Consider the following 15,150-nt stretch of genomic DNA (forward strand, 5'->3'; position numbering starts at 1 on the left):
AATTAATCCAATTAATCCAAACAATATTCTGAGATTAACTGTGATTAATCGCACCCGTTCTTAAGATGCAAGTTTTTATAGTGGATATTTAAATGTTAATAAAACAAGACATGTAAAATACAATTATTTGTATATTAGTGGTGTCAGTAAAAATACTAGTATATACTTGTATGTTTGAGGGGAGATAACGCCAACCTGTGGTGCTGGAATAAATAATGCATGAAAAATTTACAGATGTTTTCACACCTGTAGCTGGTTTCTTTGATCTGGATAAGTCGATGAGTTTGTTTACCGAATTTTTGGACTATAAGGCTCACACTAAAAATCCTTTAACTTCCCAAAAATGCACCGTATGTATGATTTCTACCCATCATGTAGCAGTAAATCTACTCTGATTAATTACAAAGTATAAGGGAGTTAGTGGTGCTAACTGTGGCTGGCTATGCTGCTAACTGCGCATGAGTAGCGCTGCTAACTAGGGCTGGGTAAAGCTGCTAACTGGGGCTGGCTAGTGCTGCTAACCACATCTGGCTTGTGCTGCTAACCAGGGCTGGCTATGCTGCTAACCAGGGCTGGGTAGCACTGCTTATGCTAAATATGGCGTAAATTGGGGTCAAACTTGGTGGCGTATTTAAGTGCGCTAAAAAATGAATAACGCACAATTGATTTTAATTAATCTTGTGCGTTAACGCTTTAATGTTGAGTAGGGTCAGGACGTAAAATACGGATATGGGAAAAACGGACGTTTGGTCACCCTAATGTTGAGAGCCCTAATTATCATATAATAGTCAAACAGATAAACTGCTTTCGTTTTCGTCTTTTTGAAAACAAAGCATGCTGCAAATATTCACTGGCCCAGTAGCTCACAATATTTAAAACCATTGTTGAGCTAAATGGGAAACCACCCTTGTGAGCCAAAATGTGGAGATAAGACAGACTAGACATGTTTGTTGTGGTGGATAAGAATAAGACACTGTGTAGTATGAATTCTGTTATGTTTGTACTTTAACGGTCCTAGTTAACAAGATCCCTGTGGTCTCATATCCTGCACACTCTTTTCAACACAGAAGTTATTAATCAAGTCAAGTCAAGAGCCTTTTATTGTCATTATATCTGAGTACAGGTACACAGTTTAACAAAATTACGTTCCTCCAGAACCATGGTGCAACATGGAACAACAATACATTCAACAAATAGGCAAAAGTGCAAAATAAAAGTATAACACTACAATAAATACAACAAATAAAAAAGACAAGACAATTTAACAGACAGGACAGTGCAGGACGGATACAGTAAACTAAAATGTGTATAGTGAACAAAAGGTGCAGAGATAGTTAACATACTGTAACTTATTGAACCTACATTATCAAAGCAGTTACTGAGGTAGAGAGTTTATAATTTTATAGAATGAAGCAGCAAATATTGCTGATAGATGTAGAGACATCTTAATCTCTGTGTGCTAAATGAGAGTGTGTGTACAGTGATGAGTGGGTTTCAGTACTGTCTGTGTGTGTGTGTGTGTGTGTGAAGAGTGGTGAGGTGGTTCAGTTCAGATCTGTGTGAGTGTGTGGTCATAGGGGAGGTTTAGCTCCGTCTCTGTGTGATGAGGAGTCTGACTGCCTGGTGGAAGAAGCTGTTGCAGTGTCTGGTAGTGGAGGCTCGGATGCTCCAGTATCTTCTGCCGAACAACCTGATTAGTTGAATCAGGTGTAAACAGGGCAACAATAGTCCAAAACAGGTTAACTCACAACCTGCCAACTAGTTGTGAGGCCTTGGTGTGATTAAACAAATTCCAACCCCCACAATCATTAATATATATATATATATATATATATATATATATATATATTGTAATTTGATTATAGTGCTCAATTATGGTGTGCTACCTAAACAACAGTAAACATTTATGTAAAAGAAAAACCTTTCATTTCACACCAAACCACCCAGCCAACGTTCCACTATTTTAAGGTCAGCCTCTCCTAACTATTGAGATTTGCCTTTATTGAGCATGTTTATACTGTGTTTTGTATTCCTTGTGACTCTTTGCCTCTCGCCCAGTCTCCCATTGATTCTCGTACAGCACCTCATCTTCAGGAGAAAGCTACTGGTTAAATTTAAGCTTTACTGCCCTCTTGTGGATTTACATACCGGTATGTAAATTTGCTTTTCTATCCTGTGCAAAGAAACCTAAATGTTTTTGTTTTTTGCCTGTTAGATTATAACTGTGTTCAGTTTATAGTTCCTCCAGCAGGCCTACAGAACCAAGTGCCAAAATGTCAGTTATTAAATGACTCTGGGTGTGTGCTTAAGATAGGACCTACTTTCATTCAGCTTTCTCACACTGTTTCCCTCTACCACCTACCAATATGCATTAACCTAAGACTAAGACTGAGCTCTTCATAATCTATATTTTTATGTATCAATACTTATGCTTCTGAATGTCAATTTTAATATTTCAACATTTTTAAATGGTTGTTTAACAATAAGGTTTTTTTTTTTTACTTGTATATGTAGATCCCTTTCTTATATAACAATTTACATGACGTTTTTCTTGTACATAAAGAACCATGGATATGCATAATAGAACATAAGAACGGATTTTTAAGAGTATTTCTGAACAAAAACTGGACAACTATGTTAATCAGAGTTTCTAGGCTGCACAGATTTGGGTGCTAAGTACAAGCTGAAAAGACATTAGCTGTGCTAGCACTGAAACTACCATGGTGACCGTGTAAGAAATGTGAGCAATTTTGCCTCCAGCCAGACAAAAAGCTATGTTGAGTTCCAACATTTTATCTAAGTGAAGAGAGAGGTGCATCAGGCAAGCTGGAGTCATTAAAACACCAAAATAGTTAACTTTTAGCACATTTGGTAGTAAAATAGAAAACCTTTCAAATCTGTCTGCAATGCCATGATTCTTCTAACACATTCTTTGCCAAGCAGGTGGTTGATCAGCTCATGAGAAATATTGGGCAAGTTTTTGTTTTAGTTTGATGATTTAGCTGGTTTAAAAAGCAAGTCAAAATGTCCAAACCAAACAACCTACCAACCAAGCTTGATTGTGCTGATGACCAGCCACAACAGCATCACCAAGCAGGTTAACCAGGATGACAAGCATTACAAAATAGCTTGACTACCCTACGTAAAAATCCTGCTCAAGACCAGCTAAGACCAATTAACTTTGCTGCATTTGGTTGAATCTATGCAGAAAGAAAATCTCTCTACACTTCTGTTTTTTGTCACATCTTCTATAAACGCCTAGTGTTCTAGTGCCACTGAATGCCGTGCATGCCCATATCATAATTTTTTACAGAAGATGTTGAGTTGTTCCAAGTTTTCTCTATACTTTCTTCTTTCCATTATTCCGGTAGAGGTTGATTTTAATTTCAGATGTCCAAAGAACACTGTTCCAGAACTAGGCTGGCTTCTTTAGATGTTTTTGGATAAAGTATAAACTGACATTCTATTTATGATTTGCACTTGTTGTTAACCCTCTGTATTTGCTCTCATGAAGTCGTGTCTTTATGGTAGATTGAGATACTGATACACTTGCTGCAGAGTGTTCTTTATTTGGGTGGAAGTTGTGAAGGGGTTTTACTTCACCATGGAAAGGAATCTGTGATCATTACCCACTATTGTGTTCTGTGGACAACCAGGCCTTTTTTTTTTTTTTTACCAGAATGTACTGAACTGTTGATCTGGCCACTCCTAACATCTCGGCTATCTCTCTGATGAATTTCTTCTACTTTTTCAGCCTATTAATGATCTTTTTCACTTCCATTAAAAGCGCCTTTGAACGCATGTGTGGGTTCACAGCAACAGCTTCCAAATGCAAATGTCACAACTGAAATCATCTCCAGACCTAGATAAATATCAATTACTTGAACATGCAATCAACCATTTCTTTAAAATAATGACTTTTTTGAGAGAAAATCAAAAGAACCATTTTTGGCTTAGAAACCTTGTAAAAAAATGAGTAAAGCTGCCTGGGACTGATGAGTATAGGTTTTGAATAGTTAAATATATGTGTTAATAGATTCAGAAGAGTTACAACAAGAAAATTGCACCCATTGGGTGGATTGGCGCTTAAGAACTTTTGAAACCAGTACTTTTATACTTTTACTTGAGTTAATAGCTTGACCTGACACTACAACTTCTTCAGAAGTATTTTAAACCCTAGTATCTATATGTCTAACTGAATAATGAATGCCAATACTTTTACATCTTTGTATGAGCATGAGGTTTGGGATGCTGGCAAGATATTAGGAGGTTAAAACACGATATTGTTGGGCACTGCCAAACTAGAAATGGTTAAAATTGTGTTATTAAGGCAGCTAATCTCAGCCTCTCCGAGGGGGGCCAACCATAAAGGCCTGGAAACTGCTTTCTTAGTGGACCAATCTTTGCCTCTCTTTGCCATTTTACACCAGGGGAGGTAAACATAAGGAGGGAGCTTGTCCACACAGGTGAAAAAGATTGTTTAAACGCTAATTTAGCTAATAAACTAAACAAGTAATCTTAAATAGTGCTTATAGATCTAATAGTATTTTCAGACAGCCTCACACTTGCTTTAGGCTACAAAGGAGGGTTTGTTTCGCTGTGTGAAAAATGTGCTGCTATGTCTTTAAACCCTGCAGCGAATAGCGGGGCAATCATGGCGGGGAGAGGAGGCTGTGGGCATAGACATATATACATAGATGCCGCATCGACTAACGCCGTCCATTGGAGCTAGCGTGTCAGCGTGGTCGCCATATTGGAGGAGTCAACCGTGCTCCCCCCAGTGCATTTGTTTGTACTGAGAAAGGTGTTTATAATAATCACAAATCTACCTTTTTTTTTTTTTTTTTTTTTTTACCAGATTGTCACATGGTTTGGTTTAATACAAACGGCAGAGCTGTAATAATGATACAGGACGCTGTCACACATTACAAATAAGTGTTTTCATGCTGAAAAACTTTGTACTATTCTTTGTAATAAAGACATAGCCATATGGTATGGCATATCCTGTATCATTACTACATATCTGTCGTTTGTCTCAAACCAAACCGTGTAAAAATTGGTAGAGTTGTGATTATTATAGGTGTATAAAACACCTTTCTCAGTACTAATAAGTGCACTGGGGGCGCATGGTTGACTCCTCCAATATGGCGGCCACGCCAACACGCCAGGAGGCAGGCTAGGCGGCATCTATGTTTGAATGTCTATGGCTGTGGGGCTGGAAAACTGAGCGCGTAGCGATACACACACATTCACACACAGAAAGAGAGAGACAGAGCGACAGAGAGACGGATAACAGTCAACATGGGCATCAAACTATACTACACAACCGTCACTGCTTCGAGAGAGGTGAGGGGGGCGATTATACGGTAAACTGGGGGTTTCGTGTGAAAAAATAGGCTGCTGTATTATTCCTTTTAAAGTAGCTGTATCTAGATAAATAAGAGGAGAGATTAACGGTAGACACACCCAGTGCTGATAGTAGTAGTAGTGATACATCTCTATCTATGAGCTCATAGTGCACACATGTGCTGACTCCTACAAACTGAGCTTTAAAATCCACTATAAATCTAAAATATGCGACAGAGATAATTAGTGATTAACGTTATTTAAGCAGGAGCAGAGACAGCCTAGTAAATGCACACTCATCCATATTGAGAACGGAAGTAATGATGGGTCCTGCATCTCTCTGTCTCTGTTCCTCTAACAGGCAGTACATTGTTTAAAAAAAAAAGACCCCCCTGTTTATTGTGTGTCCTTCATGGCTGGCAACGATAGCGTTACTGCTGATCTTTTAGGTGGTTTGTGTCAGTGGCCAAGGTACCGTAGTTTTAGGAAGGAAGGAGGGCTAGATGCTAATTAGCCAAGCTAGCTAACCCAATGTTAACTATTTAAATACAACTGTCCACCTGTCAATATAAGAGCTAACTATTTGGCAAGAGTGTATTTTAGCATTTTAACTGGATCTCGAATAGACAAACACGATACAAGCTAATGCGACGTTAGGTAATGTTCTTGAAGTCATAAAACGTTTGACATTTCATCTTCTACACCCCTATGGTGCATTAGGGTAGCTAGTTATTCTAGCTAAGCTAACTAACTAGCTATCTAATAGGGGTGGGCGATATGGTCCAATATCACGATATTTCACAGTGTGTTTATGATAACTAGGTTATATGTTTAACGAATTGACAAAACAAAAATATATATGTTCTGGAAATAAATAAAAGACCACTTAAAAATGGTGAGTTTCTTTGATTTTACCAAATTGATATCCTCTGGAATATAATCAAGAGGAAGATGGATGATCACAAGCCATCAAACCAAGCTAAACTGCTTGAATTTTTGCACCAGGAGTGGCATAAAGTTATCCAAAAGCAGTGTGTAGAAGTGGTGGAGGAGAACATGCCATGATGTATGAAAACTGTGATTAAAAACCAGGGTTATTTCACCAATAATTGTTTTCTGAACTCTTAATACTTTATGTATATGAAATTGTTTTCTTTGTTTGACTAGCCCTTACACATTTTAGTGTAATAGAAACTCTTTGTCACAAATCAGAAAGTTCCATGTAATCGATTATAGCATGTGACAAATAGGGTGTGCAAAATTCTGATTTCAGCTTTTACTTCAGTTCAAGAAAGGAATTTATTCATATTACAACTTATCATGTTGTAATTATATGTAATATAATATTATTCTTTGCGCATTGGTGGGAATCTGCACCCAAGTTTTTCACTCACATGTACACCTGTACTCTGTGACGTGACAATAAAAAAAAAAAAAAAATCTTGAATCTCTTGAATCTTGAATATAGACTGTAAATCTTCATAGTTACATGCAACTTACTTTGGATTTCATGGAAATCTAATTGAATCTGAATTTAGGGGTCATTCTCAATTCAGTTCTGAATTTTTTTGCAACCCTGCATGACTAGTCAAATTTACATATATAATGTAATATGTGAGATAAATTGGCTTTATTCATCTGTAGGTCTGATATTATTAGTAACAAAAATTTTGTGGCTTATACCTGAAATGAGTTTGTACTACTAAAAACTGCATTACAGCGATTTGTAATGTGGGTTTGTACTGTTACAGTTAGGAATTAACCGAGCCATTTGAGATACACCCTGTGAAACTGACCAACTTCCTCTTTTTACCGTGTTCTTAGGGACCATGCTGAAAGAACGGTAACGGGTGTCTTGTTTTCGTTCTTTTTTTTTTTTTTTTTTACAAGCATTTCATTTAATGAACTGGGCCCGTATGCATATGCCTCACATGTGTTTAACTTAACCTATAGTTTTGATAGTGTGTGTTGGTGTGTGTGTTTTTTATGGGGGGTGAGGTGTGAGGCAGGGCTGCTCCTCAACCCAAAAATGTATCTTAACAGGTCTCTAATGCATGTGGCTGACGCACTGAATCAGTTTGTCAAAAGTGTGCACATGGATTTTTGCCTGAAATGTTTCTAATATTTCCACAATGCATGTTTAAGCAATGCTAGACTGACTGATTTGGTCTGATTTATGGTTTAACCTCAGGCGTGGTCATTGTGCAGATGTGTCCTTTAACTTCCTCAATCTGCTCTCTGTCAGAGAGTGTTTCACAGTTAATCATCAACTTAGCTTTTTATAGCTAGGAAAAGGGGAAAAAGCACTGACTTATTAAAGACACAGAGCACCAGTGTAAGATGGCTGACTAATATGTAAGTGACCTTTTGGGTAAAATGTTTGTGTATACAGGTAATAATTTTCTGTGTCTTTTTTCAGTTATTAAACATAACTGACAAAGGGCTGCTATGGTTTAGTCTTTTAACTGTTTAAAAAAGGAGACCACTAGTGTTTCATAAAACATTAGTAACTTGTAGATCAAAGTAGAACAATTTAGTAAAAATGGGCTTTTGCTCTGTATTTTGTAATTGTGACACCATAACAGCCTTGTGCCTGACTATGCAATACTTATTTTTAAGATATTGAAAATTGAAGCATTGGCTGATACAGACTTTAAAAACAACTTATCATAAAACTTAGCTATTTGTAAGTGAAATGCTAAACTTAGGATGGTATTCAAAAGTGACTGTGACCTATTTCAGATTCATTTAAGTACCTTCTTTTTTTCCACTACCATTATATTATTCAGAATTTACCTTTACGTAGGGGCTGTTTGCCAAATACAAATACCCACGTATACTGATATTCCTACCAGCAAAATTAACTAACACACTTACAAACACCTTTCCAAAAAAGGTGTTATGTTCACCTGTAATGCAGTTGTGTATACAAAACTCATGACATCTTATTGTTATGCTTTTTCCCAGGTGAAGTCACAGCAGGCGGAAGTAATGCGCATCCTGGAGAGTAAGAACATTCAATTTGAACTGATTGATATTTCAGTGGGAATTAATCTTCGTGATGAGATGAGGGCCAAATCCAGCAACCCCACAGCAGTCCCTCCACAAATTTTCAATGATGATCAGTACTGTGGGGTGAGTACACATACACAGGATTGGGTTGTCAATGTTTTTTTTACTGGAGCACGCTTAACATTTTTTTTTATGTCCTGTTCCTCCAAACTTAGCTACTCCAAACAGTATTTTGCTAGAAACCATTAAATACTTGCTCTTTTTGAAATAAAATAGGTCACACTGAGTTTTATATTTATGCTGCATATGAAACTGTTCTTATACCCCCATTGACTGCATAAGCAAATAAAAGAAAATAGACAGAAAAACAGGTGAATCCGGAAAAGCCCCCAGACTGACATCAACCTGTAAATTATGATTCACAGCCTCGCCTGCCTTGCCTTGTGACCTCCCACTGCAAAGCCATAGAGAGGGCATCACAGTGCTGTTAACCAGTCACATGCAAGATATGCATGTCATGAATATTACTAAGCAAGAGCTAAAATTCTCTGTTCTTCCCCACCCACTACTCCACTGAACTAAAACAGACAGAAACAGGAACTTTCTTTACGAAAACCGACGCACAGGGCCTTCATTCATACTCGAGACCAGTTATTAAAAATGAACTGAGGCCTTTTTTTTATATTGCAATGTATATCACAGACCAACAATATTTACAAAATCCAGCAGGCAAAAAAAATAATTAGGCAGAACTTCCCATTAGAGTATATGTAAGGAAGACACACTTACACAAGCAGTATTGTTGTGACCACACAGTGCCCTACCCTAATCATCGTTATAAATCTATGGTTAGACTTCAAATGAGCAGTGTATGCAAGACAGACCAAGAATTTAATTTGCTTTTTTACAACTTCGACATGTTTTGAAAATGTTGGCCTAGTGGTGCCACATTTAAGGTGGAACAAAAAACTCAGGGAAAATGCTAACTTGTTTGCTAATAGTAAACCATACATTTACTGAGACGACAGCTTTACCAGGTCTAGCAGGCTTTAGTAACTGAAAGGAAAGGAAAAATAACTTGTCGCTGGTAGTTCTTTGAGCTGCTGGCCTGAAATTGCTGCAGATGGATGACATAACATACAGGAAAAATTGGTTTATTGCAAACATATTATTTTTGATGCTTTTTCATTCTTTCTATAAGGCCTCATGATTTCTACTTGTGTGTGTTCTTCTCAACAGAACTATGAGATGTTTTCAGAGGCAGTAGAGGCAGACACAGTGGCAGAGTTTCTGAAGCTGGCGTGAGCACCTCAACTGGTCAAATTCAGTTCCTTGCCCTTCATTGTCCTACCCCACACCCTGAGAGGATCGTCTGTATCCTCTCCTCTGCCTGCTGGAAGGGCCCACCTCCCCTTCTCTCAATGCCATGTTGACATGCCAAAAACATATAGAGTACCCTCCCACCTCTCACCTCGGAAAGCACAAACCCACTGTGTAATTTGGCCTTTCGGTTGGATTAATCTCAATCACGTTTAATGTGGCTGCTTATATTTTATGTGAATTTATGTTTGTGTTTATTGGTTGTTCTTGCTGGTTCTTTAGCTTCCAGTGTGTAAATGTCTCTTAATTTGTTGGAACTGGATGTGTTGCAGTAAGCTCAGCTAATCCTGACTGCTACAAACTAATTACTCTTAATCTTATTATAATCCACACACTTAAAAGTCATTTAAATCTCCTGTGGATCAAAACAGAGAGAAATAGTAAAAATATAAGTATTTTTCTTTCAGCCAGCTTTAACTCTGACCTGTGTTTGTTTTTACATTGATGAATCCATTACAGATCACATAGATCAGCATGCTGACACTAACTGTATGCCAATATTTTAAAACCCAGGCATTAAAAACTGCTTCATGCTGGCCACAATTTATGTCACTTCAGAAACTGTCATCATCTGTCCAGAAATATGTTAGTACTGTACTGTGTTGTTAAGTAGTACTGAATCTCTGCATGCGTATCGACAGCCACGTTCACAGTCAGTCAGTGTAGTGGAAACTGGAGCATTCCATTGTGTTGTATAGTGCCAATGCATTTCTATAAAAGTGTGTTTTCCACATAATCACACTCTTCTGCTATCTGGGGCAAATGCAAAGCTGTGTTTTTAAGAAATGGTTTTCAGAAAAATATACAAAGTTGCCAATAATACTGAATGGAGTACCCAATCATATAAGTAATGGGCTGGTGTGCCAGCAGATTTTCATTGTAACAAATTGAAGACAAACCTGATTCAACTTCTAATAAAATATCCATATATCAACCATTTTCTCCCTTGTGGGAAAAATCTATTATTTTTCAGTTATTGAAAAAAGGGTTTTCTTTGGCAGGGATTAAGCCTAGCCCTGGACTACATTTTTCATCTCAATTCAGAATAATCTTTAGTCCAGGACTTGGAATAATCTGTCTTGGGAACTGACCCTGTGAAATTCTTTGTTTAGATGTATATTTAGCATCTATTGGTAAAGAAAATAACTCATTTTTTCCCAAAGGGGACAAATTGTTGATTTATGCTGATTTAATCAAAATTTGTTGGAATTAAAAAATTAGTTTCTTAAATAACTGATTACATGTACTTCTGCTTGGCTGGAATGAAAACCTGCAGCCACACCAAACCTTTGCAGATAAGATCGGACACCCTTAATCCAGAACAACATAAATTAACAAACAACAGTATTTAATGCTAATGTGCTATTTTTTTATTTTCTTTTTCTTAACCGTTTACTGTGGTTTCCACTATATAATTTAGTTTGCCCCAAAAGGAGTTTTTTGGTCTTGTGGGAGTTGGTCTTCCTGTGGTAAATTACTCTTCACCATTACATTCCCGACAGCGTCCAACATAATACAGATTAGCATCTCATATGATTCTGATAATGCACTGATTGCTGGCATGTCCATTATCAATTGTGTCCACTATCCTGACTAGTTCACATGCTCTGTTAGAACTGCAAGGTTTTGGTTCAGCGCTGAAAATGGACAGACGGCACAGCTGAAGGGCCTACTTGTATTGTAATTATGAGAGCTTGATTTTGCTGAAGAAATCTGCTAGACTTGATGAAAAGTTTTGAGAAAGAACATGTGCTGAGCTTGATAAAATTCTTCATCTCACTGTTTATTAAGTGTAATGGCTTCCCAACTAATGACTATTCTAGTATTCCTACATTTAATCATGCTCTGAAAGAAATCAACAGGCTACTAAATATAATGATTCATAGCAGTAATGAAATCTGGAAAAGTATTGATATGGGGTACTAACGCTATACCCTATGATGTGTAATTAAAGGGGAAATCCACTGATCTTTTGGAATTTCAGCATTATTAAATTAGTTATTAAGAGTGGTTTAGTTTACACTTCTCCAAACAAACTTACTTATTTCTCATCACAGTGGTGGTGACAGGAATATAAATCGAATATTAAACTAAGTCAAAATAAGTTATTACAAAACATGGTGGATTTCCCTTTTAAATCATGTATGTATGTTTGATTATCAGCATGTTTGTGAACCTTTCTTGTGGTCTCTGTGCTGTGGTTTCTGTACTGCTTGGCTTTTGGACCAGTACCCCTTTTAGGCCAAAACAGGAATTACTACAGAAAGAAACCATGTTGTCTTCCAAGAAGATTGTGAGTTGGTGAAGTATGGGTCAATAAAAAAAGAAAAACGTCTGTGTTGTGTCGTGTATTTCTTCAAAACAGAAAGAGAAAAGAAGAATTCTGATTCATCTGGAGCACAAATACAGTGTGAGTTACTGTTAAGCTTTTAGTTCCTGACAGTCTGTCTTCACATATATCAAGTGAAGGAAGCAGTTCCAGATACTTTGCTGAGAATTCCCAGGACTTGAGTTGAATCTTGATGCAGTGGAGCTCAGGCTCAGAGTGGAGGAATAAGAGTGTGGGTGCTGGAGAATGTGTCATTCCTGTGCTATATTTGGTCAGATTAAGTAGTGTCAATTTTAATTAACACCTTTTCAGTCATTCTTCCAGCTCTCTGTTAATTTCATTCTGACCGTGATGAGGGAGGAACAGAAATTACAGACAGGTCATCAATGTGTCATCCTTGTGTAAAGATAAGTCAGGGTAAAGGGTGTCATGTAATGATTTATGGTTGATAAAGGAAAGGCCTGTACATTTATATTTGATGATACAAAATAATTAACACAACCCAGATTGCTAAAAACCTATGTATGCAGTTATGGCTTTACTAGACTGGTCTGCTCAAAAGGCTACATTTAGAAAGTGTAACTACTAACTGCTAGACATGCCTCTAATGTCATCAAAGACATGTAGCTGACAAACTTTGAACTCTCTTAAAAGTTTTTCAACCGGCAACCGTCCATCACTGGGATGAGCAAAGCCAGGAGGTTGGGTTGATGGGTGATCTGCCAAATAGGCTGCCGTCTGTCATCTTCAACAAAGAATTCAGAATCGTTTTTGGAACTGCCGATGGATTTATAAACTGTACCCACAGATTTTAGCCCTGTGGACAACCACCTTGTGGCTGTCCCCTTCCCTTTTCATACTGACCCAAAGAGTTCCACCTTCCTTTTAAAGCTCATGGCGAATCATCATGCACAAAGTCGTAACTGTTCAAGGGAGTTGGAGGAAAATAAAATCTGTATCTTCATACCAGCACCAGCAAATGACATGACTTTCCAACCCATTATTGACCATCAGTAATTATTTTTTACATTTCATTTGTAAATCAAGGGAGCAGAGTCTGAAGGAAGAGGGAACAGGCACACAGTCCAAGCTGCTTGAGGTCTAGTGTGAAGTTTCTACAATCAATGATGGTTTAGAGAGACATGTCATCTGCTGGTGTTGGTTCACTGTGTTATATCAAGTCCAAAGTCAGTGCAGCACTTGATGTTTCCCTCTTGGCACACTGCCCACACTGCTAAAAGTACCAATTGGTCGTATATAATATTTAAATTTTATGATACACTGATTTTTGGGCTGTAAGCCATAATCATCAACAATAAAATAAACAAATGCTTAAAATAAATTACTCTGTTTGTAATGCATCTATATAATATATGAGTTTCACATTTTGAACTGAATTACTGAAATAAAATAACTTTTCAATGATATTCGTATTTTTTTAAATGCACCCTTAGATATTCTGACCCTTTACACAAGGTGTTAAATTAATCCAAACAGAGCAACAATTATATTTCTAAAGAATTTTAATTCCTAGATTTTAGGGTAACGTCTATAGACTGGTGCAGGCAATCATGCTTTAAATATGTTTTATTAATGTTTTAATTTATTAATCTGAAGATTGAATTGACTGAATTGATTAATCTGTAGATTGCTGTGAAGGAGAAATTCTGTACACATTTATCAGTATTAATCATAAAATCATCTGTTTATATTATACAATATAGTGTAATATATAACTGAAATACGCAGAGCAGCTGCTTGTAATTTGCATGTGATGTAATCTGATAAGGCTGAGTGTGCAGCAGTGAGAGTAATGGTTAATTATTCATGCATATTCTTGTGTCCTGTCTTCCTTTCCACCTGCCAGCACCTTCTTCACAGGGCCTCCAAAGCTCCAAAGGTACACTTACATGAACCAAACCTTAAAATGAAACAAAAATTAATGTTACCCAGTACTCATTAAAAGAACAACTTCATAGTGTGTATATATATATATATATATATATATATATATATATATATATATATATATATATATATATATATATATATATATATATATATATATATATATATATACAGTGGCATGAAAAAGACAATGAGAGCTAAATGGAAACAAATGGAGAAAAATGGAACACTGGTAAACCTTTCCAGGAGTGACAAGCCAACCGAAATTACTCCAAAAGGACATGGACAACTCATTCAGGAGGTCACAAAAAAAAACAGAACAACATTTAAAGAACTGAAGGTCTCACTTGCCTCAGTTAAGGTCAGTGTTACTGATTCAATAATACGAAAGAGAAAATGGTCTCCATGGGAAAGGTCCAAGGCAAAAAACACTACTCAACACAACGGCCAATCTCACATTTACCAAAAACATCTTGATGATCTCCAGGACTTTGAGGTGGACTGAGGTGACAAAAGTGGAACTTTTTGGAAGCTGTATCCCATTACATCTGGCATAAAACTAACTAACGAACTTTCTTACTAAACATAAAACATGGTGGTGGTAGTGTGGTGGTCTGGGGCTGCTTCGCTGCTTCAGGGCCTGGACAACTTGCTATAGGGCTTCTGCTGTTTACCTGACAATCCTGAAGGAGAATGTCCGGCCATCTGTTTGTGACCACAGCTTTCAGCTTTCACTTCTTGAAGTAGTAGTCCATTGTTAATGTTGATATGTGTTCAGAAATAATTATTTGGTGGAATAACCCTGTTTTTTCTCCTCCACCATTCTTACACACTGCTTTTGGATAAATTTATGCCACTCCTGGTGCAAAAATTCATGCAGTTCAGCTTGGTTTCATGGCTTGTGATGATCCATCTACCTCTTGATTATATTCCGAGTTTTTCAATTTGGTCTTTAAATCCTTAAAAGCTGTATATAAGAATAAAAATACTATCTCACCCCTTAGTTGGATCAGCTGTATTGGTAGCAGGGAAAACCCTAAAACGCTATAAAAACCAAAATATGACAGTAAGGTTAGAACACATAGGCCTGACTTATAGTGGCTGTGTCTCAATTCAGGGGCTGCATCCTTCGAAGGACTAATTTGAAAGCCGATTACGTCACCGGAGTGCGACTA

The 15,150-nt window shown here is 37.2% G+C and overlaps 1 protein-coding gene across 1 annotated transcript; it reads left to right on the plus strand.

Annotated features, from left to right (window-relative positions):
- Positions 1-5,202: 5,202 nt before the first annotated feature.
- On the plus strand, positions 5,203-12,073 carry sh3bgrl3 (SH3 domain binding glutamate-rich protein like 3). The gene is made up of 3 exons (XM_007253044.4): positions 5,203-5,346; positions 8,314-8,481; positions 9,598-12,073. The coding sequence occupies exons 1-3, from the start codon at positions 5,302-5,304 to the stop codon at positions 9,661-9,663; spliced, it is 279 nt and encodes a 92-aa protein (XP_007253106.2). The 5' UTR covers positions 5,203-5,301; the 3' UTR covers positions 9,664-12,073.
- The last annotated feature ends 3,077 nt before the right edge of the window (positions 12,074-15,150 follow it).

Source organism: Astyanax mexicanus, chromosome 3, assembly GCF_023375975.1.
Source record: "Astyanax mexicanus isolate ESR-SI-001 chromosome 3, AstMex3_surface, whole genome shotgun sequence".
Taxonomy (NCBI): domain Eukaryota; kingdom Metazoa; phylum Chordata; class Actinopteri; order Characiformes; family Acestrorhamphidae; genus Astyanax; species Astyanax mexicanus.

Excerpts from the sequence above, each read along its gene's own strand:
- sh3bgrl3 (XM_007253044.4), top strand. The coding sequence starts at position 5,302 with ATGGGCATCAAACTATACTACACAACCGTCACTGCTTCGAGAGAG. Across the intron at positions 5,347-8,313 it reads CCGTCACTGCTTCGAGAGAG|GTGAAGTCACAGCAGGCGGA; the intron begins GTGAGGGGGGCG and ends GCTTTTTCCCAG. Across the intron at positions 8,482-9,597 it reads ATGATGATCAGTACTGTGGG|AACTATGAGATGTTTTCAGA; the intron begins GTGAGTACACAT and ends TCTTCTCAACAG.